At 39.0% G+C, this 25,909-nt stretch overlaps 1 protein-coding gene across 2 annotated transcripts; it reads left to right on the top strand.

The window, feature by feature from the left end:
* Positions 1–300: 300 nt before the first annotated feature.
* TRDMT1 (tRNA aspartic acid methyltransferase 1) lies at positions 301–24,841 on the top strand. 2 transcript variants are annotated; one of them, XM_070726572.1, is made up of 11 exons: positions 301–443; positions 4,063–4,172; positions 5,325–5,401; positions 7,208–7,279; positions 10,643–10,708; positions 11,478–11,547; positions 12,948–13,031; positions 15,465–15,823; positions 17,932–17,989; positions 20,219–20,348; positions 24,585–24,841. In XM_070726572.1, the coding sequence occupies exons 1-11, from the start codon at positions 377–379 to the stop codon at positions 24,695–24,697; spliced, it is 1,206 nt and encodes a 401-aa protein (XP_070582673.1). In that variant the 5' UTR covers positions 301–376; the 3' UTR covers positions 24,698–24,841. The 2 variants fall into 2 exon arrangements, with proteins under 2 accessions (XP_070582673.1, XP_070582674.1); XM_070726573.1 differs by lacking the exon at positions 5,325–5,401 and having other exon boundaries at positions 356–443.
* The last annotated feature ends 1,068 nt before the right edge of the window (positions 24,842–25,909 follow it).

The following is a 25,909-nucleotide window of genomic DNA, read 5'->3' as shown; positions in this document are numbered from 1 at the left end:
AGTCATACAGCATAACATAACGTGATTATATTGCTTAGCAATAGCAATCCTGCTATATTTGCTGGAAATCTTAACTAAAGAGACTTCTTAGTTCTTCAGAAAGAAAGAGGAGCTTTCCCGACTGGTTGTGTTTTATTATACAAATGCAGGAACAGAGTTGGGAAGGAGCGATTCTTAAAGAATTCAAACGGAAGCATCGACCAACTTTTCAACCGCCTGCGGGAACTTTCAAATCGCCAACGTCCTTCGTGCCCGTTGAGATCAAGGTCTCTCGGAGAGACCGAATAGGAACGAAAAAGCAGCGGAACAAAAGGTAGTTTGCCACGCGCCGCCGACCGGATGCAGTTCGGGGTTGCCTCTGCTGAAAGCGAAGATTATGGAGCCGCAGCTGCGAGTGTTGGAATTATACAGCGGGGTCGGAGGGATGCACTATGCGTTGAAGGGTAGGTTTATCCTCCGATCCGCACATGTATTCGGGTCCCGCCTCCTAGGAATGCATTTCATGGCTTGGCTTCCTGGTGGGGAAGCCACCTGCAGTTGCAATTTAAACTATAGGAACCAGTGCATTGCAAAAAATAAATCTTATGTTTAATGCAGAGGGACATGACTGTTTAAATGAATAAGCCGTTTACTTCTAATTGATTTTAATCTCTGAAAAGGTAATGCCAGCTGTTGGTTTGTCTGCAAATTTCTGACTTTTTGAGTTCCAGTCTTTTCAAATCAAGTGTGGATTTCTGGCAACTGCCTGGGATAGGTTCTTGCAGTTTTCTTGATAGAATTTAGAAGTGGATTGCCATTGTCCTCTGATTCACATGGAGGAACAGCTTCACGCAGCTCAGCATCCCGAAGGACGTCCAAAGTGGCCACTCCGTTCATCTGGTTCAGCATGCACTCTGGGGAATTCTGGAGGTTGAAATCCACTCCTTTTAAGATTGCAGAGACTAAGCAAAAAAAAAAATTATGGGTCTGCCTGGCCATCCCTTGCTTTTACTCCTAGAGAGAGTTACTTGACAGCTAAAATTTTATTTTAGGCTTCAAAAAGAAATGTGAAGAATGATCACCTCATCACCTTTGGGTGCGATCTCTGTTTTAGCTCTATGACAGCCTGCTGCCATTCCCAGCTGACCTGGAACCAAATTATTTTTAGAAAGTTTGGAAATAAAGGCAGGGACCCACCTCTTGAGAAATGGTAAAGGACCTATGTTTGCAGGGAGGGTGGAGGGAACAACAAGAATGAAGGTAGGCTAAAGATCTTTATGCTGGGAGGCCATGAGGCATCTGCCTAGGAATTGTTGAGACATCGTAGAACAGTGATGGTGAACCTTTTCTTCCTTGGGTCCCAAAAGAGCATGCACATGTGCTATTGCGCATGTGGGAGTGCCCACACCCATAATTCAATGCCTGGGGACGGCAAAAACAGCTTTCCCCACCCCGCCTACCCCACCCCTGGATGCCCTCTGGAGGTCGGAAATGGCCTATTTCCCAACTTCTGGTGGGCTCAGTAGGCTCGTGTTTCGCCCTCTAAAGGCTTCTCTGGAGCCAGGGAAGGGTAGAAATGTTCTCCCCCATCGCCCCTGATGCTCTCTGGAAGCCAAAAACGCCCTCCCAGAGTCTCTGTACAAGCCAAAAATTAACTGACACATGCTCGTTTAAGCTGACCTAGGACAACGGCTCGCATGCCAACAGATATGGCTCCGCATGCCATCTGTGGCATCCGTGCCATAAGTTCGCATCACTGTCATAGAAGAAAAATAGTTCTCTTCCTTATCCCATGGAAGTAACAAGAACAGCAATTAGAAATTCCAGTCCTGTGTAAGAACAGTTACTTTCATAGGTTTGTTTCAATGTGTGACACATTGGATTTTAGCTCAATTCACCAAAAGTTTATAAGTTGTAAAAACTAGGACACTATGTCATAAAATAATTAACTGGATTATAAAATCTGTAAATCAACTTTTTTAATATCACATTTTTATCCTCTCCGTCCATCCTCTTTTCTGCTCTGTTTTCATAGTGCTATTAACTGACAATTGTTGCTTTTTTCTCTTAACCTTCAAAATACATATACCAAAAATTGGCCATAATATATTCACATATACATATTGAGAGACTATTGGCAAATTCATGGCACATTGCATTTAACTATCTGGATGGACCAATAAACTAAAGAAAGACTTTACATTGTCATTTAGTCAAGAACAGTCAACTTGATGTACTCTAGATATTTTCAGACCATAGTAGTCTATAGGAATTGTAATCTATACTAACCAGAAGATCTTAGTGCATACATTTTAGTGTACTGTATGAGTTAAGTAAGTCATAATGCGTTTTGTTGAGTGAATTTAATCGTTGTGGTGTGTAAACAATAATTTATGTGATATCAATCCAGTAAATTATGGCTTATTTAATAAATCATAGTTAACCAAATGACTGAGCATGATGCTTGAATCATGCTTTGTTGTAGGCTTAATTTGTTTGATCATCTGAAGCTGCATTGCTACCCACACTAGGTGTCAGTGTTAATTGGTTGGCACACTGTGGCATTAGTTACACCTTAAACAAAGCAGTCTGCAGTCAAAGAATATTTAGTTGAACTTGGATAATCTTCCATTTAAACAATGTTACAAGGAATTGGATGGGAGACCAATCAGGAGAGCTCAAAGCTGGGAATTAGAAAACTATAAAGATATCCTGGAAAAGGTGCCAAATCCTGTACATAATTTGCACAGAAACTTAATGAATATGTTGGTAAAGTCATCAAAAGTCAAGTTTGGCACAAAATAAATTTTACCTTCCTACCAAGTAAGAAGTATGATTACTGTCATCTGTCTACAAAGCAAAATGTGCTTATCTTAAAACTGTTTTATTTCTGGTAAAGTATATACCATAAAAGGAAACTATACAAAATTTCTTGAATACGCATAATTTCATATGTTTAATGTTGTTCCTCCAATTTTTAAATCTAAAATTATGAATAGATCTTAATGACTCTATAAGCACAGGCCAAATAACCATTACTTATTTCCAAATAAAAAATATTAGTTTATTTGGGCACCTGGGTCTGATCCTGCTTTGGAGGATCACATATCTAAAGGAGCATTGATGTTTACTTTGGGGGTCCTGCTTGCTATGCTTCTTCTTCTTGATGGTAACTGATGAAGATGATGCAGGTAGCACCACCAGGAAGAAGACAGACTGAAATAAAGTATCATCCATCATGTTGAAGGATTGGTAGACTTACAATGTGCCGCCCCGAGTCCAAGGAAGAGGGGCGGCATACAAATCTAATAAATAAATAAAATAAATACATCCTATATCAGGGGTATCAAAATTGATTTCATTTGAGGGCCACATCAGGGTTGTGTTTCACCTTGAGGGGTGGGGAAGGAGGCATGGTCAGCATGATGCCTTGGTGGCCTGAGCACTCTGCCAGCAAAAATGGGCTCCTGAGCTCCTTTTCAGCTGCAATGGCCTTCTGCAACCCTCTGCCAGTGCTACTGCCTTACAAAGAATAAGGGCTTCAATCTGAAGTTGCTTCCATAATCTTGAAAACGTTGAAGCTCAAGTGCTTGGATGGTTGATTGAAGAGTATGAGAAAACATTGGTTAACATTTTCAGTAGTTGAAAAATAAATAAGAATAGTTTTCTAGAATAGTTTTACTGAGATATAACTTACTCAGTTGAATATAGAGAAACAAACATAAGGGTCATTCTTTGTCAAGTGGACCAGGTGCCCACTTGACTGATTTTTGCAGCCTTATTTGAAAAGAAACCATCACAAAAAACAACATATTTGATAGGAAAAAAACATGTTCTTTCTAATGAAATAAAAATGAAGCTGATTGAAGGTGAGGAAACAGAGAGCTCTGTTTCATCACCTTCAATCATCATTAGAAAAGCAAGTTTTTTTCTATCATATATGTTGTTTTTGTGATGGTTTCTTTTCAAATAAGGCTTCAATTTTACCTGGTCCACTTGGCAAAGAATGACCCATATGTGTGTTTAAATCACTGCTCCATTACTGATGCCTCTTATTCTATTTGTCCTCCCCTGGAATTTTAGCAAGTGGAATACCTGCAGAAGTTGTGGCAGCCATTGATGTGAATACGGTGGCCAATGAAGTTTATGCACACAATTTTCCTACCACACCACTGTGGTCAAAAACAATTGAGGTAAGTGAAATAATCATTTGAAATCCTTATACATTTATCTGTTTACATGTTGGTGAAGCCATAGTCTGGTACTATGCTAAATAAGAAACTAATTTGGTTCCCCCCACCCCACTTTCGTACTTTATTTCTTTTGCTTTGTAAATGAGGGAGAAGAAGATTCACACTGTGGTCTCAATTAAAGCAAATTGCTGGTTTCAAACAGCAAGCTGCCCTAAAATGTGATTTGATTGTTGATTACTTAACACAGGTTTCTGAACTCTGGGTTGCAAGCCCCCTGGGCATCAGAAGCAATTAAGTAGGGATGGGAGGGTCACAGTTTTTCTTTAAACCTGATCAGATTTCCAGAGGCAATGTGTTTGCTCCCAATTTTGCAATTTTGAAACTACAACTATTTGAGAATGCCTGCAGTTTAAAGAGTTGTAACTAAAAATAAGTAATCTATCTTTTGTTTTATTCATAGGGACAAATTCAGTTATTATTTAGGGGAACCTCCAAGTCTTGTTCAATGTACTGAATAAAATTAATTATGAATTATAGCCTAGCACATCCCATCACCCCAGCAAGTTTGGATTCACTCCAGAATGCCTGATTAAGTAACTCAAAGCATATTGTAGGGATTGACAATGCAGCATCCCTAAAAGATCACTCCCCAGGCAGGAATGATTCATTTAGGCAAACTGTTAAGACATTTTAAAATTACAACTAAGGTGTTATTGGAAAAGGACCATGTCAATGCATTTTGCCAATTATAGTGATTCAGAATCAAGTCTTGCTATTGAAACAAGGTTCAGGTTCATATGTTTTTTTTCTCCACTCTTTGCCTTTGCTCTTCTTTTGAATGATTAATCAATCGTTCATGTTTTTATACCAGTATACTGAAAATATAACACCTTAAAATATAATAAAACAATAGGCAGCATGGTAGGTAAAATAGGAACAATGAGTAAGAAAAGTCCCTAAAGCACTTTGCGTAAGTACAAAAGGTCAAGGAACAAGGGGAAAGATAGTATAAGTTCTTAAAGTTTTCCTTGAAGCTTGTTATAAGCAGCAAGTAAAGAAAACGTGAAATAGTCCCACTTTCTTCTCTCTCTGCAAGTCTAAGAGTATCTTACATATGATGAGAAATGTTTCATTAATCTCTTATTTGTTTAGGGAATAACACTGAAAGAACTCAACAGCTTATCTTTTGATATGATTTTGATGAGCCCTCCTTGTCAGCCCTTTACGAGGTATTTGGCATCATTTTCTTTTGGAATGTTTCTCAACTTTTGTTGAGAAAATGTAGCCTCAATATAAACTGAGGCTGAGTTCTAGGTCAAATGTAGGCCTAAATCTGGTTTCAGTGTCTGTCCTCTAGTCCAGTATTTTTCAACCAGTGTGCCGCGAAGCTCAGAGAGAGAAAGAAAGCAAGAGAGAAAGAAAGCAAGAGAGAGAGAGAGAGAAAGAAAGCAAGAGAGAGAAAGAGAACGAGAGAGAGAGAAAGCAAGAGAGAGAGAGAAAGAGAACAAGAGAAAGAAAGCAAGAGAGAGAGAAAGAGAGAGAAAAAGCAAGAGAGAGAGAGAAAGAGAGGGAGGGAAGGAGAGAGAAAGACATAGAGGGAGGTAGGGAGGGAGGGAGAGAGAAAGTGAGCAAAAAAGAGAGGAAGGAAGGAAGAGAAACAAAGAGGGATGGAGAGAGAAAGAAGGAAGGGAGAGAAAGAGGGAGGGAGAGAGATATAGAGCGAAAGGGAGGAAGAGAGAGAGGTAATTTTTTTGTCCAAACTTTTTTAACCCCCACCCTCCCCCCGCTAAATGTGCCCCAGGGTTTTGTAAATGTAAAAAATGTGCCGCGGCTCAAAAAAGGTTGAAAATCACTGCTCTAGTCTCTCTTCTCCTAGTGTGGACCCTAACCACTCTTCTAAATTTGGGTCATTTATTCTAGTTATGTTAAACTCATATATTGGTATTCTGGTTAATGAAAATATTCCGACAGCCAAAAGACCAAAGCCAAATGAATATTTTACATTACAATTGTTTTTAGGTAGCATATTTGCATTTAATGGAACATCATGGTATCCTTCAGTTCATGTGAGCTGTGGTGGTACAGTGGCTAGAGTGCAGTACTGCAGAATACTTCTGCTGCCAGCTCCCTGCAATTTGCTAGTTCAAATTTTACCAGGCTCAAGGTTGGTTCAGGCTCCAGATTGTTGGGGACAATATACTGACTCTGAACCACTTAGAAAGGGCTGTAAAGTACCTTAAAGCAGTATATAAATCTAAGTGTTATTGCTATTTTCATGCTACATGGATCTTCATTTCCACTTACTAAAGTCTTTTGTGTGGATCTGTGAAAGAGCATTAGTGTTTCAGCTCTAAGGCTACTGAACCAATTCTCATAATAATCATCAGTTCAAGCTAAAGATTCTCAGCATATGTGCAATTGCACATCCAAATTTTGATTCAGCTCACAACAGATTTAAACTTAATATTAACCGCTCCAAACTTGACTGTAAAAAATATGACTTCAGTAACCGAGTTGTCGAAGTGTGGAACTCATTACCGGACTCCATAGTGTCATCCACAAACCCCCAGCACTTTACCCTTAGATTATCTACGGTTGACCTATCCAGATTCCTAAGAGGTCAGTAAGGGGCGAGTACAAGTGCACTAGAGTGCCTTCCATCCCTTGTCCTATTTCTCTCCTATATCTCCTATACCTTTCTTCTATTCCTATGTCTCTTCTTCTATTCTTTCATTGATGTGTTCTAGTACTTTATCTTCTTTTCTATTATTTCTTAGATATATTTTACTATGAGTATCTCCTCTATAGCCTTCATCATGTGTTTTACTATGTGTATATAGATATATACCCACTAAAACCCTCATTGTGTATTGGACAAAATAAATAAATAAAATAAATAAATAAATAAATAAATAAATAGTTGATTTTAAGAAAATGCTATTTTTAGAGGCAGAAGTATGAGTTCTTCCAATTTTGTGCACATAAGTTAAACATACTGGCTTTTAAAATTTTACATCTTTACTTCTTCCCCACAGAATTGGTCGACAAGGTGATATTTTTGACCCTAGGAGCAAAAGTTTTCTCTATATTTTAGATATTCTTCCAAAGTAAGTATTCTGAGTAACTGCTGTCCTCTAATATTACCGTTAAGATTCCTCACGCCATTATGTCTAGATTTTAAAGTCTATATTACTTTCCATTGGTGGTAGTTTTGTATAATTTTATGCATCATAGATTTTTATTGTTAGAGTTGCCAAAGAAAACGTATTAAAAGGAATATAAAATTTGTATATTTTTATGAAATATTGAACATGAAAAATGGTCACATAAAATCATCATATTTTAGGAACTACAGTTTTATGCTGACCCTGTTTAGGTCTAGCCATTGTCTCTTCCTCCCTTCTTCTTTGAAAATAGGATATGGCGTATGAATTTGAGTTGATTAGCCAATACCGCATTTGATTCCATTTATCTGGTCTTTTTTAGTACCTATGAGCAAGATTGGTACAGATTGGAAACAGATTTTTTCTATCATAATTACCGTACTTCTATTATACACATTCAATATATTGTTACAGTAAATTATCAAATATAGCATATTGGTTGCTATATCTTTATAATATCTCATATATAATATGCTTGATAGCCAGCATGATATATATATATATATATATAATGTTGGATTATCCTAGGTTCTATCCAGTGATGGAAAATTCAAGACGCATACGTGTGTAATGCCACGTAATTGTGATATGCCTAGAAGCTGGACTAGAATGTGATGTATTCCTGCACAACGAGATGATGTACGAGATGATCTTGTTCCTGTGTGGCCTAAGGAGCCTCTGAAAATTATAAAAGAACATTCTTGCAGCCTTCAAAGGCTGTGTGAGAGCATGACACTCTAGCACAATTTCCAGAAGGTCCATTCTCATATGGCTTCAGCAGCCTCCAAAAAATGGGAGAAAGTCTTGTGTAATTGGGGGACTCCAGAGATTCTTGTGTGATTTTTGGAGACTCCAGACTTTCTGAATTCTCTGGAAGTCATGTGAGAGGGTTCTGCCCTCACACGTCCTCTAGGTAAGAGCCTTTAAAATGTACACAAGTACAGGTCACGCTTTTCCATGCTTGGAGGTTGCAAAGATATGCAAGAGCATTTTTCAAAGTTTTTAGGCCTTGTGCAACCCAAAATTGATAAGATAGGGGTTTTTTCCCCCTGAGAGACAAAGATAAATAGAAAAATGTTTACATTTATTCATTTGTTTGTTTAATTAATGTGTCAGCCATTTCATTAGTAGAAGGGACTTTGTTATAAATTATTTCTTCTCCACCCTCTCTTCATGTGTATGTCACACTAGCTGAGTCAAGTTAATCTTTTTCTGAATTTTTGATATACTGATCCTAAAAAACTTTGCCATCCCTGAGAATCACCCAAGACTCATGGGTGATTTATAGTCAGTTGCTTTTGCCCACTCTAACCTATATCTCAGAGTGTTTTATTAATCCCATCTATATTTCCATGCCTTCAAGAAAATCACTTAATTGAAAGTGTTTTATTTTAATTTTTAAACTCTCTAACATGTTCATATCTCTATTCTACATGTGAAATGTCTATGTTAAAACACTTCACATACTGACTATTTAGTTATACAGTAGTCCCTCGCTATACCGCGCTTCACCTACTGCGGCTTCACTTCATCGCGGGTTTTCAAGAAATATTAATGAGAAAAATCATTCGCGGATCTTCGCTGGTTCGCGGGTTTCTGCGGAAGTCGATCGGTAGATTTAAACAGCCCGCCGAACTCGATCGGCAGATTTTTCAAAAAAAAAAAATCTAAAATTGCAAATACAGTGATCCCTCGATTAGCACGGTCTCGATTAGTGCGAAACGCTGCAACGCGGTTTTTCACAAAATATTAATTAAAAAATACTCCACGGTTTTTTTGCTATACCACGGTTTTTCCCACCCGATGACGTCATACGTCATCACCAAGAGTCACTTCTCTGTCTCTTTCTCTTTCTTTCCTGTCACTATGCTTCAATCATTTTCTCATTTCTCTTTTTTCTCCCCTTTTTTCTATCATTTCTCTCTCTCTTTCTTCCTCTCTCACACTCTCTTCCTCCCTTCTCTCTCCCCCCCTCCACTTGCCCACGAGAAGAAAAAAAGCAACCTCTGCCGGGCAGCTCCCCTTGTGCCCCCGCTTTGTGCCTGCCTCTTTTGGGGATTTTTTTTTCTTTTCTTTTTTGCGCTGGCGGCGGGAGCTGTTGGGGAGGGCTCTGCCGGGAAGGCCTCTCAGCTGCAGAGCCGAATGGGGGCGGAGGCAACAGCGGAGCCCGGCGCTGGGGCCATGCGAGGCTGTTCATCCAGGGGGGCGTGGACTGGCAAGTTGCCCTCCTTTCTCTCTCTTTCTCAAGATCGCTTGCCGCTTGCCTATTGCAGCGAAGGGAAGCAAGGCTCCAAGCTGCAAAGCGGCAAGCGGCAAGCGATCTTGGGGTTTCCCCTTTGCCTGGGCGGCGGGAAGACCAAGGGAAGATTCCTTCAGCCGCCCAACACCTGATCCGCTCCGCAGCGCGGCAGCAGCGAGGAGCCGAAGATGGGGTTTCCCCTTTGCCTTTACCCCATCTTCGGCTCCTCGCTGCTTCCGCGCTGCGGAGCAGATCAGCTGTTGGGCGGCTGAAGGAACCTTCCCTTGGTCTTCCCCGCCGCCCACACGCAAACTCCACCATCTGCGCATGTGCGGCCATGAAAAAAAATGGCGCGCATGCGTAGATGGTGTTTTTACTTCCGCATCCAGTATAACGCGGAAATCGGTTAGCGCGGGAGGTCTTGGAACGTAACCCCCGCGCTAACCGAGGGATCACTGTACTGTATTTAAATACATGTACTGTATCTAAAATAAATACTGTGTGGGAAGGGTTTTTAAACACTTAAAACAATGAAAACTTACCAAACAATTACAATATAAATACTTAAATAAGTACTATCAGTCAATAAATTCCCCATCGCGGATTTCACCTATCGCGGCCGGGTCTGGAACGTAACACCAGCGATAGGTGAGGGACTACTGTATGTTCTTTTTTCACAAACTCAAATGTATGATTAAGGAAGTGACAAAAAACATTTTTGTTTTTGTTTTTCTATGCTCGGAGCAGTCTAGCTTGAATGCATTGCGTTATCTGGCATTTTAAAAAATGCATTTAATCTTTCTTGGCCATATGTCTCAATGAAACAGCAGTTTCAGTTTTAACCTGCTAAATTCTGAGACTTGGTCTTACCCAGTTCTTGTCTTCTACTGAGATAAAAGTTAATACATTTCTGATTTATTTATTTAACCTGCTGCCAGTAATTTCTGTTTTTTAACTGAAATAATGAGAATGAGATGTAATCTGGGGGTAGGGTGAAAGTTAACTAAGCTTTATTTTGATCCAATTGTTCATACTTACAACTAAATTTTAAACAAATTGTTTTTCAGGCTTACAAGGCTGCCAAAATATTTACTTTTAGAAAATGTCAAAGGTTTCGAAACATCTTCTGCCAGGTATATTGGAATTAAACATTAATGCCAATTTTTATTTTGTTGGCAAAATAGTAAGGAACTCATAAAATTTATACAATGGGTATTTTCAGATTGGAAAAAATGTAACATTGCCTTGGAACATGGAGATAACACATAATACCTTATTGTATTTAAAAAATAATAAAAATTCCTAATTTGTATAACTGAAGTTGAAAGATTAAACTGTTTTTAGTTCAGACATAGTGATAGCAAGGCTATATTTATATATTATATATTTAGAATTAATATTTCTGTTGGAAAATTTGACGGCATTCTAGCTTTTTATTTTAAGACTAGTTGCTTATGAAGGCAAGAGATCTTGTGTTTAAACTAAAACATTAACTTCTTCTTAGTAGAGTGAGGAAAAACTACAGGGATTCCATCTGTTCCTTGCTCACTTTTTCTACAACTATTGTAGAAGATACTTCCTTATTATCAAAATATTGATTTTGATACTTTATTTCAGGATAAATAACATCGGCAACTAATTTTTATAGCACATTTCCCAGCCCAAATAACTAAGCTTAATTCATATTGCATGTTTTTCTTTAGCTTAGTATTGTTAGGATCTCAGACATAGTAGTTTATAACTGTTTTATAGACTAAGATAACTGTATGTTATTGTAAAAGTATTAATTATAGTATCTGAATCCAATCATTATGATGATAGTGAAAATTTTTATTTGGACAACTTTGGATATTCATTTATAACAATGGAATTGATAGTTTTGTTTTGTTTTCATACTACCAGGGATGAACTTATACGAACGCTAAAAAAATGCGGATTTACATACCAAGAATTTCTGTTGTCTCCAACTTGTGTGAGTTATTTGTTAAAATTACCGTAGTTCAGTTCAAAATTTTCCTGTAGATTCACTTACTTTTGAGAGGTGCTAATTGTTACATACTGTTTCTCAGACCAAAAATATGCCTACCAGTTTGTTCCTGGGTTAACTTTATTGTTATTCCATCAAAATTCAATTCTGCCTCTTTTCTCACAGAAATGCTAATGCAAAAACATTTCTTGGAGTAGAAGAGCAACAGAGATAAATGTTTGAATTATTTCTCATTGGCCATGCTGGTTAAGAGTTGAAATCTAAAACACAACATTACCAAATTATACATACATGGTTGTCATATTTGAAATGAGGATGTTGGGAGTCAGGAAATATAATGATGGAAGGATTTGATATTGTCCCTCTTTCAATTAGAGAGGCAGTTTGTCGTCAACAGATTAAGATGACATAATCCAGTTGTGTTTATATAATAAAATGGCACTTGCATCTCAGACTACTTTGCAATTTTGAGAGGAAGATTTGTGTATGAGAGAAAGAGAAATAGGAGGGAGGAGGGGAGGGGAGGCAGGATGGATCAGGCAAAAAGGATTTAGCCAATTTGTGGTGAGAAAAGAAAGGAATGATTGAGTTAAGGAAAATAAAAAAACCCTTGAAAATAGCAGTCTTGTAAAGAGATTTGAACTTCATGCATATACATGAACCTGTCCTTTCAGATGCAACCACTTATTCAACACATATTCTCAAGCAAAGTGGGAAAATTTTACTTTCTCCTTCCTCATTGTGATGCAAATTACTGCTGTTCTGTTGTGATTGGTGAAAATGCAGTCTTCTTCAGAGTCCCTGGAAAGAGAGGGAAGAGTTTACTTCTTCCCTTCCAACCACCTTGTTCCTGTTTTTTTCCACTGGTAACAGTCAAGGGGAGAAATGAACCAGGGATTTTCAAGCAGAAAAGAGGGCATTGAAGAGGATTGCCTGTGCTAATTTTCTTTTAAATTTAATCTGGAATATATTTCACAACTGTGGACTTAGTGACTCCCACATATTATGCCAGTTTTACCATTTTACTATAAGGCTTGAAATTTTGATAGCTCAACCTTTGTTTTGAAAAGTCCAGAGGCGTCAAAGACGCGATATCACATTGTCATCAGTAGTGGGTCCTAAATCTCATCTCTAGCAGTTCACGTGCATGCTTGTATGCATACACAGAAGCATCCGGATGGGTGGGTAGAGCCTTCCGGCACTATTATTTCACTGAACCGGGCCGAACCAGAAGAAACCCGCAACTGATTGTCATCATGTGATGTACCAAGACTTTCCCCTCTTTGCTAAAACTGGGGTGGGCGTGGCCAGCTCATGACATATCCGGACCACGATATGTCCGGACACTCCTGATCTAAACCAATGAGATTGTTATTTATTTATAGATTGGGATTCCAAACTCAAGATTGAGGTACTTCCTGATTGCAAGACTCCATTCAGAGCCCTTTTCTTTTCTAACACCTGGGAAGGTGAGGTTATATTTTCAAAAGCTATTGGTTACAGTAATTTCAAAATCTGTGAGTGAAAATTTTAAAATGTTCCAGATATATTTTATTGAAATGTGCTAAGCTGTTTAAAAAAATGAGAAAACATTGATTCTTGAAAGTAAATAATATCATGCAGCCTACTTTAATATAGTACCTATAAAAAAAGGATTATAGTCAAGCATGGTGCTTTTCAGTTATGTTGAAACTGCAGTTTCCCGAAGTCTCTGCTAGAGGAAATGATTACAGAGAACAGCATGCAAGTTTGAGGTTCACAATGTTTTTTTTCCTGTTCATTTGTGTTGTATTAAATTGCTATTTAATTTGATATGAGTGCATGGATTGTTCTTTCTTTAGGAATCTCCTGTTAGAAGGCATTTGGAAGGATATTTTTTTTTTCAGAAAAGAACTTGAAATTGCTCTAATGCAGTTATTTTCAACCTTTTTTGTGCCGCGGCACATTTTTTACATTTACAAAATCCTGGGGCACACCACCAACCAAAATGACACAAAATGACACCCCAAGACACTCTCCTCTATTTTTCCATCCCTGTCTCCTCCCCACCCTTGTGTGTGTGTGTGTGTGTGTATAAACACTCTTGAACCATTTCCAAAAACAGGTGAGGGCTGGGTTTTTTCTCTCTCTTAATCTTTGGGTGCTTTTTATCATATGCTTTAAATCAAGAGTCACTTCTCTCTCTCTCTTTTGTTTCTCTCTCTTTCTTCTCATTCTCTGTCTCAATCATTTTCTCATTTCTCTTTTTTCCTCCCCTTTTTGTTCATTTCTCTCTCTCTCTCCCTTCCTCTCCTTTTCTCTCTCTCTCTTGCTTTCTTTCTCTCTCACTCTTGATTTCTCTCTTTCTCTTTTCTTTCTCTTGCTTTCCCTCTCTCTCACACTCTCTTTCTCTCTCTCTTTCTTTCTTTCTTTCTCTTTCTCTCTCTCTTTCTCTCTCTCTTTCTTTCTCTCTCTCTCTCTCTCTCTCACTCTCTCTCTCAGCAAAAAGTTGCGAGACCGGAACCTGAGCTTCCTTCTTCGCGGCACACCTGACTGTGTCTCGCGGCACACTGGTTGAAAAACACTGCTCTAATGGAGCAGTTAACAACTTAGTTGTTAAGGGCATATTGAAACATTATGCAAAGTGATCCACAAACCCAGTTTTGGAATCTTTACCACATGAATGACTAGCTGGAAGAATATCCATTCAGTATTTTGAGAAATGAGTACTTGAGAACAAAGAGTTTCTATAATTACAAATGAGTTTGAGAGCCCATTTTTGCTGGTAGAGCGCTTGGGCCACCACAAGCACCCCGACATGAATGATGTTGAGCTGGCCACGCCCACCCCAGGCCCAGAGGTCAAATACAACCCTGATGCAGCCCTCAATGAAATAGAGTTTGACACCCTTGCTTTACCTGATAATCAGCTTTACTGTTAGATTCAATTTTGTCTGCCCGAAAGGGGTTTGCTAATATACCTGGAAGGCACCGGATGAGAAAAGTTGATTTATAAAATAAAATTTAATTATCTCGAGAATATTTGATAGTTGATAATCTTAGAAAAGGATCTTATTCAATAACCCTATACATGGTGACTGATTTAATATATTTATTTATTTATTTTATTTATTAGATTTGTATGCCGCCCCTCTCCGAAGACTCTGGGCGGCTAACAACAATAAAGAAAACAATGTAACAAATCTAATATTAAAAAGTAATCTAAAAAACCCCAATTTAAGAGACCAATCATACAAACAAGCATACCATGTATAAATTCTATAAGCCTAGGGGGGGAGGGAAAAAATTTCAATTTCCCCATGCCTGACGACAGAGGTGGGTTTTAAGGAGCTTGCGAAAGGCAAGGAGGGTGGGGGCAACTCTGATATCTGGGGGGAGCTGGTTCCAGAGGGTCGGGGCCGCCACAGAGAAGGCTCTTCTCCTGGGTCCCGCCAAATGACATTGTTTAGTCGACGGGACCCGGAGAAGGCCAACTCTGTGGGACCTAACCGGTTGCTGGGATTCGTGCGGCAGAAGGCGGACCCAGAGATATTCTGGTCTGATGCCATGAAGGGCTTTACAGGTCATAACCAACACTTTGAATTGTGACCGGAAATTGATCGGCAACCAATGCAGACTGCGGAGTGTTGGTGTAACATATATGGCACTGAAATGCATTTCATTTGCCTTTTTTAATAAAATACAGTTACTAAGTTCACACATTGCAGCAGTCTGTTATTACTTGCCACCACAGTGCTTAGTAAAATGCAGTAAACCAAACCAAACAAATCACATGATAGTTTAGTGCAGTGCACGAAGCTGATCTGCTTTGGTCATCCTTGCTAAAATACAGTTTGAAATTTCCTTTGAATGTTTGTGAACATAATACAGTACATAATTTTCTGCACATCTTTCTTCAAACAGATTTTAACTGATTTCCCAAGCCAGGAAACAGAGAATTCAAAGGCGTGTAAGGTCACTGCAACTGTGGCAGAAGGTGGTTCTCAAGGACTTATGGAAGACCCCAGTTCTTGTCATGATGCTAATGGAAAGCAATGCCTAGAGAAGGGGGAGTTTCTTTATAAACTTGAAACGGAGTCAGAACTGGAGAAAAAGCAGCAGTGGGACAACAATCCATCTTTACAGATGCTCAAAAGTTTTCTCCAAGATGATAGAGAAGAGCTGAGTCAGTACTTGTTACCATTGGAGCCCATGCTACGTTATGTTCTCCTTTTAGATATTGTCAGACCCACTTGCAGAAGATCTACATGTTTCACAAAAGGGTAAGATCCTCTGAAGGAGCCTGTTAATTGATTGGGTGTAGTTTTCATAATAAAAATGTTTTCTTTCCATCGTCTTTTTAAAAAACTTAATCAATAAGCCAAAGCTAAATTCATTTATCTCAGTCATTTAAAAGACTTGCTGAGAAGATTCGCAGAGGAGATTGACATATTTAACGATCTTTCCAAATAATCATCTATATCTCACAAAAGCATAGCCCTGTTAGTAGCTATTGGCAAAGATATCTGTTGTTTCATGTCATTATAATGTTCCAGGACAATTAAGTAAGAGTGGAGAACCGAATCAGGAAAGGGTTCTTCCAAGGACCGCTGGAGCTAGAGCGCCACCACCTTCTCAACAACCTTCCTCATAAAGGGAAGGTTGGAGACTGGACGATAGTTGTTGAGAATGGCTGGGTCCAGGGAAGGCTTCTTGAGGAGGGTGCACACAAGTGCCTCCTTGTAGGGAACCGGAAAGGACCCCCTCCCCAAAGAAGCGTTGACAATCTCCTGGATCCAGCTCCGTGTCACCTCCCTGCTGGCCGAAACCAGCCAGGAGGGGTGGAACTCAGGTGGTGGAACTCACAGCTCCAATGGCTTTGTCCAGAAGACTAGATAGCATTATGGTAGAGGAATCTCTTTCTGCAAGACAACTCTTTGCTACTCTCTAGAATCCATTTCTCCACAAGGAGAATCCATTTCTCCTTGTGGAGAATCCATTTCTCCACAAGGAGCAGGAGGGAGCTATCTTGTAGTAGTCTGAACTGTTGTATGTAGTTTAAAGGCTAATCAGCCTTGGAGATTTACCAATGAATTTTATGAAATTGTTTGCAAGGAATTGCGACTAATAAACAATTGAGCAAAAGAGACATGCTTCATTACAGTGTTTACCATCAAGCAACTTTTCACTACTATGCCAAATACATAGAATGACGCTGGTTCCTTTTTCTTTCTTTCTTTTTAAATAGTATTACTTCTGTATACAATTCAATCTTGTAATATATAGTGCATTTTACATGCAGTTTCTGTCCTCAGAAAGTGTGCAATGCAGTGGAAAGATGTAGCCTCTATTATTTAGAGGTCCAACTCCTTTTGTCTCTCTCTTCTGTTCACTCTGGGACTAGATAGAACAGTAATTTAAACTTGCCCAGCTTTCTTTGTCTCCTTTACTGGAATCTGTTTGCCTCTAGTTATGGTTCAACCCCCCCTCTCTTTCTCTCTCTCTCTCCCCCCCCCCTCTTCCTCCCTCCCTCCCTCCCTCTCCCATGACAGCTTTCTTTTGTATGTGTGTGTATGTATGTGCTTCTGCTCAAATATCAGTGAGCCGAGCATTGTATATATTTGTGCTGTGTACATCTGGAAAATGATTTGCAAGAAGTGTTTTGCCTTTGCAAGACCACATCATGATTCTGTTGTTCATTAAAGCAGTCTTTATTGTTTTCATGCTTCAACAGCTTACAAAAATGCACTATTTTTTGAAGAGTCACAATAACCTTTGAGTCACTCCTTCAAAGAAAGCATGACTGTTTTAATGTTCAATACATTTGTGGTCCTGAAAAGTTCAAATCACTTCTCCCACATTAATTTCAAAGCAGGCATAACCATGGGAGGTATAATTAGAAAAGCTATGGGAAGATTTATATGCTGAGTAATTTATATGGATGCAATTCAAACAGTGAATCATCTATCTATCTATCTATCTATCTATCTATCTATCTATCTATCTATCTATCTATCTATCTATCTATTCAATTTTTTTATGCCACCCTTCTCCTTAGACTCAAGGTGGCTTACACCATGCTAGCAATAGCACTTTTTAACAGAGCCAGCATACTATGCATATAATGCACACATATCTCATTTGCAGTTCACCATGTTGATGCAGAAAAAAAATATTGACAAGGCATTAGAGCCCTCTGAGATAGCCATATGTATAGAGCATTTGATTTTATTTATGACCAAACTGGTTGAACTTGCATTCCCAGACTACTTTTATTAAATTGGTGTTCAATTAGATGCTTTTATAAGCCATTTGCAAATAGAATCTCTCTGCTCATCAATAGTACAAATCTCACAAGGATTGTAATGTATGACTCTTAATTGATTTGAAGGTATGGACATTATGTAGAAGGAACTGGTTCCGTATTACAGATGGCAGAGGACATTCAGGTACAGTTGAACCCTTTATATATTCATGGCTTAAATTTATGGTGCATGATTTTCTTGCTGGTAGCGTTACCAGCAAGCTTTAGTTTAGTTAATGGCTTGGCTTTAGTTTATGAAAAAAAAGATAAAAGTAACACTATCAGCAAGAAAATCATGCAGGTTGCCTGATGACCAGGACTCAAGATTAGGTATGTTGTTTGTTCTTTTATTAATATATTTAATTACTGGTTTTTTTTGGACTATAAGATTCATTTTCCCCTCCCCCCAAAAAATTGGTGGAAATGTCTGTGTGTCTTGTAGAGATAACAAAGTTAGAACCCACCTCTGCTTTGGGGTATGACAAAAGCAAAGACAAAAGTCTTGAGAGCCAGCTCAATATTTGCATATTTTTTAACATAGGTAGAATAAAGCAAAAAAAATCACCTTTCTTCTAATGCTAAGTTACTGATAAATGATACTGGGAAATGTAATCAAATAACATTTGGAGAGGGGAACCTTCTCTTCTCCAAATGATTTGCAGTTCATTGCGAATTTGGTTTTCAATGCAATCTGTTCAACTTATGCCTCTATTTGATTCTATTAATAAATGTAATTTTATTCCTTAAATGAATTGTTGGATTTTATTTATTTTAGTGATTCATGCACATTAATATGCAAGTACAAGCTTCCTCCTGCACCTTGTGGCTGCGCACGCAATGCCTTGTGGCCCAGGCACACGGACGCAAGCGCAGTATCGAACACTCAGCTTCTTCACATGCACAGAATCAGAAACAAGCAAAACATAGCCCCCAGAAAACTGAAAATAAGATGCCTTCTATGGACTGGTACCGACAGAACTGGCTCCGTGATGTCACCTCTGGTTTACTACTGGTTCCATAGAACTGGTGTGAACTGGGAGGAATCCACCTCTGCCCCAAACATAAAGGGAACAAGATCAGAGGAGATCACAGGGAAGTGAAATATCCCCAGGCCACATTTCCTCAAGCTATGTCTCTTGTGTGCATGCATCTCGACCTTATGATCAGATTAGATTTATTGGATTTATATGCCGCCCCTCTCCGCAAACTCGGGGCGGCTCACAACAATGGTAAAAACAATACATAATAACAAATCCAATACCCACCAATCCAATTACAATTTTAAGCTAAAAAATTCATAAAAAACCAACCCCAGAATATTAAAAAACAAGCACACAATCAATCTAACACCAAAACAACATGGGCAAGGGGGAGATGTTTCAGTTCCCCCATGCCTGACGGCAGAGGTGAGTTTTAAGGAGTTTGCGAAAGGCAAGGAGGGTGGGGACAATCCTAATCTCAGGGGGGAGATGGTTCCAGAGGGTCGGAGCCGCCATAGAGAAGGCTCTTCCCCTGGGGCCCGCCAGACGGGACCCGGAGAAGGCCAACTCTGTGGGACCTAACCGGTCGCTGGGATTCGTGCGGCAGAAGGCGGTCCCGAAGGTATTCTGGTCCGGTGCCATGAAGGGCTTTATAGGTCATAACCAACACTTTGAATTGTGACCGGAAACTGATCGGCAACCAATGCAGACTGCGGAGTGTTGGAGTGATATGGGCATACTTAGAGAAGCCCATAATTGCTCTCGCAGCTGCATTCTGCACGATCTGAAGTTTCCGAACACTTTTCAAAGGTAGCCCCATGTAGAGAGAGTTACAGTAGTCGAGCCTCGAGGTGATGAGGGCATGAGTGACTGTGAGCAATGACTCCCGGTCCAAATAGGGCCGCAACTGGCGCACCAGGCGAACCTGGGCAAACGCCCCCCTCGCCACAGCTGAAAGATGTTTCTCTAATGTGAGCTGTGGATCGAGGAGGACGCCCAAGTTGCGGACCCTCTCTGAGGGGGTCAATAATTCCCCCCCCAAGGTAATGGATGGACAGATAGAATTGTCCTTGGGAGACAAGACCCACAGCCACTCCGTCTTGTCTGGATTGAGTTTGAGTTTGTTGACACCCATCCAGGCCCCAACAGCCTCCAGGCACCGGCACATCACTTCCACACTTATGGGCAATGTTTGTGGTTTGAAGCTATTTCCATCTGTCAAAAGCATCAGGTCCCGCAGATATCCCTGATCTAGACAGAGTGTTCCATCTCAGCTCTGCTAGGATTGTGGAATCTTGCAAATCATGATGATGGATGATGAAATAATGGATGAAAATAAGAATGTTATATTTTAGTCATATATTATGAACTATTTGCCAAACCCTTTTCTACAGCTTGAATCTGTATTTAAATCCTTCGATGATTTATCTGAAGAGGAAAAGCTTAAGAATTTATCAATGCTCCAACTGCGGTATTTTACTCCGAGAGAAATAGCAAATCTGCATGGATTTCCCCTTGAATTTGGTATGTGTTTGGTATTTCTTAAAAATGACTATAAGTAATTTTTAGAAATGTGTACACCCCATAATCTCAGTGAAGATGCTTAGCATATATGCTCATGTATAAGTTAATCTGCATATAGGTAAAATTGTGACCAGAATTCCACGAAAAAATGAGCTACTATAAATAACCAGACCTGCAAAATTGCAATGAAAGAGATAATAATTTTCCTTTGCTTCCATTCACAAACTTGTTTTTCATATACCTCACATTTTTTCTTGCAGTATCAGAATTGTTTGTTTTTTCCATGCTACTAACAATTTTTAGCTTGAAAATTGCAATATATGACAATTATTGGCAATTTCTAGGCATTGCAATTTCCTTCCTACTGGAAATGTGTACAGAAAAAGTGAGAAAATGTGTACAGAAAAAGTGAGAAAAAGTTTTGTGTCATCATTTAAAACTAGAGAATTTTAAAAAAATAAATCCAAGTTCTATTCAGTGGAAAGCTGAACCCAAGTATGGAGATATTTTGTAATCAAAAATTCTTGGCTTAATGGCAAGTATATTATATATCGCAATGGTGAAATTCACATTTTTTTTACTACGGGTTCTGTGGGCATGGCTTGGTGGATGTGGTGTGGCTTGGTAGGCATGGCTTGGTGGGCATGGCAAAATCATCATTCCCATCTCACTCCTGGGGAAAGGATATTGCAAAATCTTCATTCCCTCCCCACTCCTGGGGAAAGGATATTGCAAAATCTTCATTCCTACCCCATTCTTCCCCCTTCCTCCCCAGAGATGGTATTTCCCGGTTCCCTAAACTACTCAAAATTTCCGCTACCAGTTCTCCGAACTACAGTGTTCCCTCAATTTTTGCAGGTTCGAACTTCGAGGAAAGTCTATACCACGGTTTTTCAAAAATATTAATTAAAAAATACTTTGCGGGTTTTTCCCCTATACCACGGTTTTTCCCACCCGATAACATCATATGTCATCGCCAAACTTTAGTCTGCCTTTAATAAATATTTTTTTTAATAAACTTTAATAAATAAACATGGTGAGTAATAATCTGAATGGTTGCTAAGGGAATGGAAAATTGCAATTTAGGGGTTTAAAGTGTTAAGGGAAGGCTTGGGATACTGTTCATAGCCAAAAATAGTGTATTTACTTCTGCATCTCTACTTCGCGGAAATTCAACTTTCGCGGGCGGTCTCGGAACGCGGAAAGCGAGGGAACACTGTATTCAAACTTTTTGCTATTGGTTCTCCAAAACCTGTTGGAACCTGCTGAATTTCATTCCTGGTATATGGTAGGCTATAAATTCTTCAGTAGGCAAAACCTCTTGAACTTATTCTAAGTTGTTTCTCCTTATGAACTTTGAATATAATACATTTTCCTAATGTGACCACAGATTTTAAATTCTGCCTTTGTAGTAACATGCAAATGTTCTCTGTGATTTGATTGTTTTATATGTGAAAGAAGCACATAGAAAAGGCAGTCATATACCCTTCTAATGTTTTATTTTCATTAATAAAATCTGCCTCCTAAGGCTGCTGAAATAACATTGTTATGCTCAATTACAATGTCCATGCATCTGTGGCTAGCTTTCAAAAAGATGACATCAGATTATTTAGGAAATGCTTCTACTGCTAATGTTTTTTCCCCAAGGCTAGCTTAGCCTTCTTCAACCTGGTGCACTTAAAATATGCATGGTTGCATGCAAGCAGAGCGTTATATAGATAATGGTCAGATACATCAGGAAGGCATTAAATTGGATAATGGGTGGGTCAGAATAGAAATGAAGAGAGATGTTGACATACAAGCTTGAGACAGATTTTTCTCTTTTCCAAGTGACGGATTTTGTAGAGCATACCATTTAGTACTGAGGTCATGCTGGAATCCAATTTCTCCACAGTTCAGTGGACACGAATGTAACCAGGAGGAAAAACACTTTAAATGAGGGAGAAAAAAATCATCGGTAAATGGTAGTGAAAAGGCAAGAAAGACAAGATGTTCTCTAAAATAGCAAAGTTCTTGAAAGAACCACTCTTTACCGCGCCAAAGAATAATGCTGAATGTTTAGTAGATTAAATATCATGAAATAATCATATTTGATTGGAGTAATCCATATTTCATGGTTTGGATAAAACCACCAAAACCCAGGCAGTTCTTTCAGGGTTCTTGAAGGATTCTTTCACATTTCTGATAATATTATAAGTTATAGAAAATACTAAGAAAATAGATTGTTTGCAATGCAGCTCTATCTGAAAAGCTCAAGATATTGCCAACTGAAGTTCAATGCCTATATTAAAACAACAATATAGTTTTCTTGGCAACAGTTTGAGTTTGTCTTTGCTTTCTTCTGTTATATATACAGTGATACCTCGTCTTACAAACGCCTCGTCATACAAACTTTTCGAGATACAAACCCGGGGTTTAAGATTTTTTTTGCCTCGTCTTACAAACTATTTTCACCTTACAAACCCACCGCCGCCGCTGGGATGCCCCACCTCCGAACTTCCGTTGCCAGCTAAGTGCCCGTTTTTGTGCTGCTGGGAATCCCCTGAAGCTCCCCTCTATGGGAAACCCCACCTCTGGACTTCCGTATTTTTGTGATGCTGCAGGGGAATCCCAGCAGCGCAAAAACAGGCACTTCGCTGGCAACGGAAGTCCGGAGGTGGGGTTTCCCAGCGAGGGGAGCTTCAGTGAAATCGCAGCATTGCAAAAACACAGAGGTCCGGAGGTTGGGTTTCTCATGGAGGGGAGCCTCAGGGGAATCCCAGCAGCACAAAAACGCGCTTCGGCTGGCAAAAGGGGTGAATTTTGGGCTTGCACGCATTAATCGCATTTCCATTGATTCCTATGGGAAACATTGTTTCGTCTTACAAACTTTTCACCTTAAGAACCTCGTCCCGGAACCAATTAAGTTTGTAAGACAAGGTATCACTGTATTTGTATTAGTTGGTTGGTTGGTTGGTTGGTTGGTTTCCCAATCTAGTCTATAATCCTGGTGATCTCCCATCAAAACACTAAACAGGCTAGTTATTCTTAATTTCCAGACCAAGGTTTTGCTGTTTTCTTCTGAGACGACATGTCCACTCATTATTTATGTTGAGTTCAGTGATCTTACTCTCAAGTCAAAGAGGACTTAGTTCCGTACTGTCGTGTCTTAGAATATAAGTAGTTGAAGTTAACTGTCTATTTATGGCTAATAATTTGTAGGATCTCAGTGTCAAAATAATAGCAATAACCATTAATTGCCTTTGGAATTAAGATATTTCATATTGCTGAAAAATGTTTTCTCTTTTTAAAAAAAATAGAAACATAGAAGATTGACGGCAGAAAAAGACCTCATGGGGCCATACTATTCTGTATTTTATCTTAGGATGGATAAGAATCTAGATAAGAATCAGGTGTTCAAGATCTTTTTGCCTCTACTTAAGAACCATTTTCTACTTAAGAACCTGAGCCCGAAAAAAATTCCCAGGAAATTTGAGAGCAGCACGAAGGCCCGGCCAGTTTCTTGTCATTCCCCCTTTAATCCTGGCCATTTGGGCTGTCAGAGGAGCCTTTTGGTGGCGCTTAAGGAGGCTCTGGCAGTACAGAGCAAACAAAGCATTTTCCTTTCTCTGAGTGCTTGGACAGGGAATAAACCTCTTCCAGCGCCCAGAGAAAAGAAACGCTCCCTTCGCTCTGGGCAGCCAAGGAGTCACCAGAGCGAAGGAAAGGCACCAACTACAAAGTGAGCAAGCGAGAGGAGAGGGGAGCCCTTCAGCATGGGAAAGAAAAGATAGCAGCAGCAGCAGCCAGTGTATGGGAGGCAACCTCGTGCCAGGTGTATTGGAGGCGCTTGCTCCTCCTCGCTACCTCAGAGTCCCTCTTTTCTTTTTTAAGCCTTAAAGTTTTGGATTTTTTTATTCCTCTCACCTCATCTTTTTCCTTCGGCAGCAACTGTCCTCCTCCTCTTCTTCCTCCTCTTCCTCCCACCCAATTCCAAGCTTTTATTTCTTTCCTAATGGGTTTGCGCACATTATTTGCTTTTACATTGATTCCTATGGGAAAAATTGCTTCTACTTAAGAACCTGGTCACGGAACAAATTAAGTTCTTAAGTAGAGGTACCACTGTATATTTATCCCAGGCATGTTTAAATTCAGTTACTGTGGATTTACCAACCACGTCTGCTGGAAGTTTGTTCCAAGCATCTACTACTCTTTCAGTAAAATAATATTTTCTCACGTTACATTTTTTTGTTTTAGATTTTCCTGAAAACATTTCCCTAAAACAATGTTACCGTCTACTTGGAAACAGCCTCAGCGTGTTTGTGGTTGCTAAATTAATTTCCTGTCTCGTTGAGCCTATCAATAAGTGATGAATTGTTCAAGTGAACTTTCTGGGGCCATTATACTACATCAGAATATGGATTTCTTTCATGGAAGAGGATTGAATCTGATTGCTATGGTATATTTGTGTGGATGCTCATCTTTGTTTATAAAATAAATAATTGTCAGATGTGTATCTGTTTCACCATTTGTGAAAATTGAGGGTCTTACTGAAGTCCTGTGTTACTATTTTAATTTATAAATACTGGATCCTGAATTTATGAAAAAATAGGGATTTATATAAGTAATTTTAAATCTTAAACCCAGCTCAGTGGTGGAATATAAATGTTTTTAAATTAAAAAAATTAAAAAAAATATTAAATTACTTCTTTCTGAAAACAGCTCTATTGCATTTGATAAATTGGAGTAAAATATGATTTAAAATGAAGTTGGAATAAAATACAGTCTAAAATGAAATTAAATAAGTTGGGGTACAAAGTCAATGAAATGGAGACTGATAGACTTATCAGTCTCCATTTCATTGACTTTGCACCAATAGTCATATGCTCTAATTTTGGATAATGCATGAATTGTATAATTTCCAGTTCATCTCTAACTGCTTTAGCAGCTATTCTTTTATCTGCACACCCAAAATACATCTCAAATGCTGGAACTATGTTTGTTCTGGGACTGCAGTTGACTATAGACCCCGAACTTCTGCTCCATAAAAGAGCATGGGGTAACCTTAGCTTTATAAACTTAAATTAATGGGGCTAGGGATCCTGGATAACTATGGTTCTTTAGTTTAAACAGTAAATTTGAACAGGCTTTTGCTCTAAATATATACCATTGATGATGGCAAGCCCAAGATCCAGTCTTGGAAAAAATTATGCCTAAGTATACAAAGGTGTTACCCTGTTCAATTGGTTCACCAGCTAATTGCCATCTATATTTCTGATGGTGTTTTCCAAACACCATTATTTTTTATTCAGATTTACTAATGATTAGGGAGCTATCCTGGCAAAACCTTCCTACACAATCCTACTTGTGAATATGATAATAATATCATATTACCACCATAAAGCAAGCTGTTACAGTAAGTATTTAGGATCATCATCACGTGTACTATGGGATCCTACATTAACTCTGGCAGGTCATTGATATATAAACTAAATAATAATGGGACCAGGATATATCCTTGCCTTAACCCTTTATTTGTGCGAATCCTGTTAATCGGAGTCCCATTAACCCCATACCACACT

Source organism: Erythrolamprus reginae, chromosome Z, assembly GCF_031021105.1.
Source record: "Erythrolamprus reginae isolate rEryReg1 chromosome Z, rEryReg1.hap1, whole genome shotgun sequence".
NCBI classification, from domain to species: domain Eukaryota; kingdom Metazoa; phylum Chordata; class Lepidosauria; order Squamata; family Dipsadidae; genus Erythrolamprus; species Erythrolamprus reginae.
This window is presented reverse-complemented; position numbering and strand designations above follow the sequence as displayed.

Excerpts from the sequence above, each read along its gene's own strand:
- TRDMT1 (XM_070726572.1), top strand. The coding sequence starts at position 377 with ATGGAGCCGCAGCTGCGAGTGTTGGAATTATACAGCGGGGTCGGAGGG. Across the intron at positions 17,990-20,218 it reads AGATGGCAGAGGACATTCAG|CTTGAATCTGTATTTAAATC; the intron begins GTACAGTTGAAC and ends CCTTTTCTACAG. Across the intron at positions 20,349-24,584 it reads TGGATTTCCCCTTGAATTTG|ATTTTCCTGAAAACATTTCC; the intron begins GTATGTGTTTGG and ends TTTTTGTTTTAG.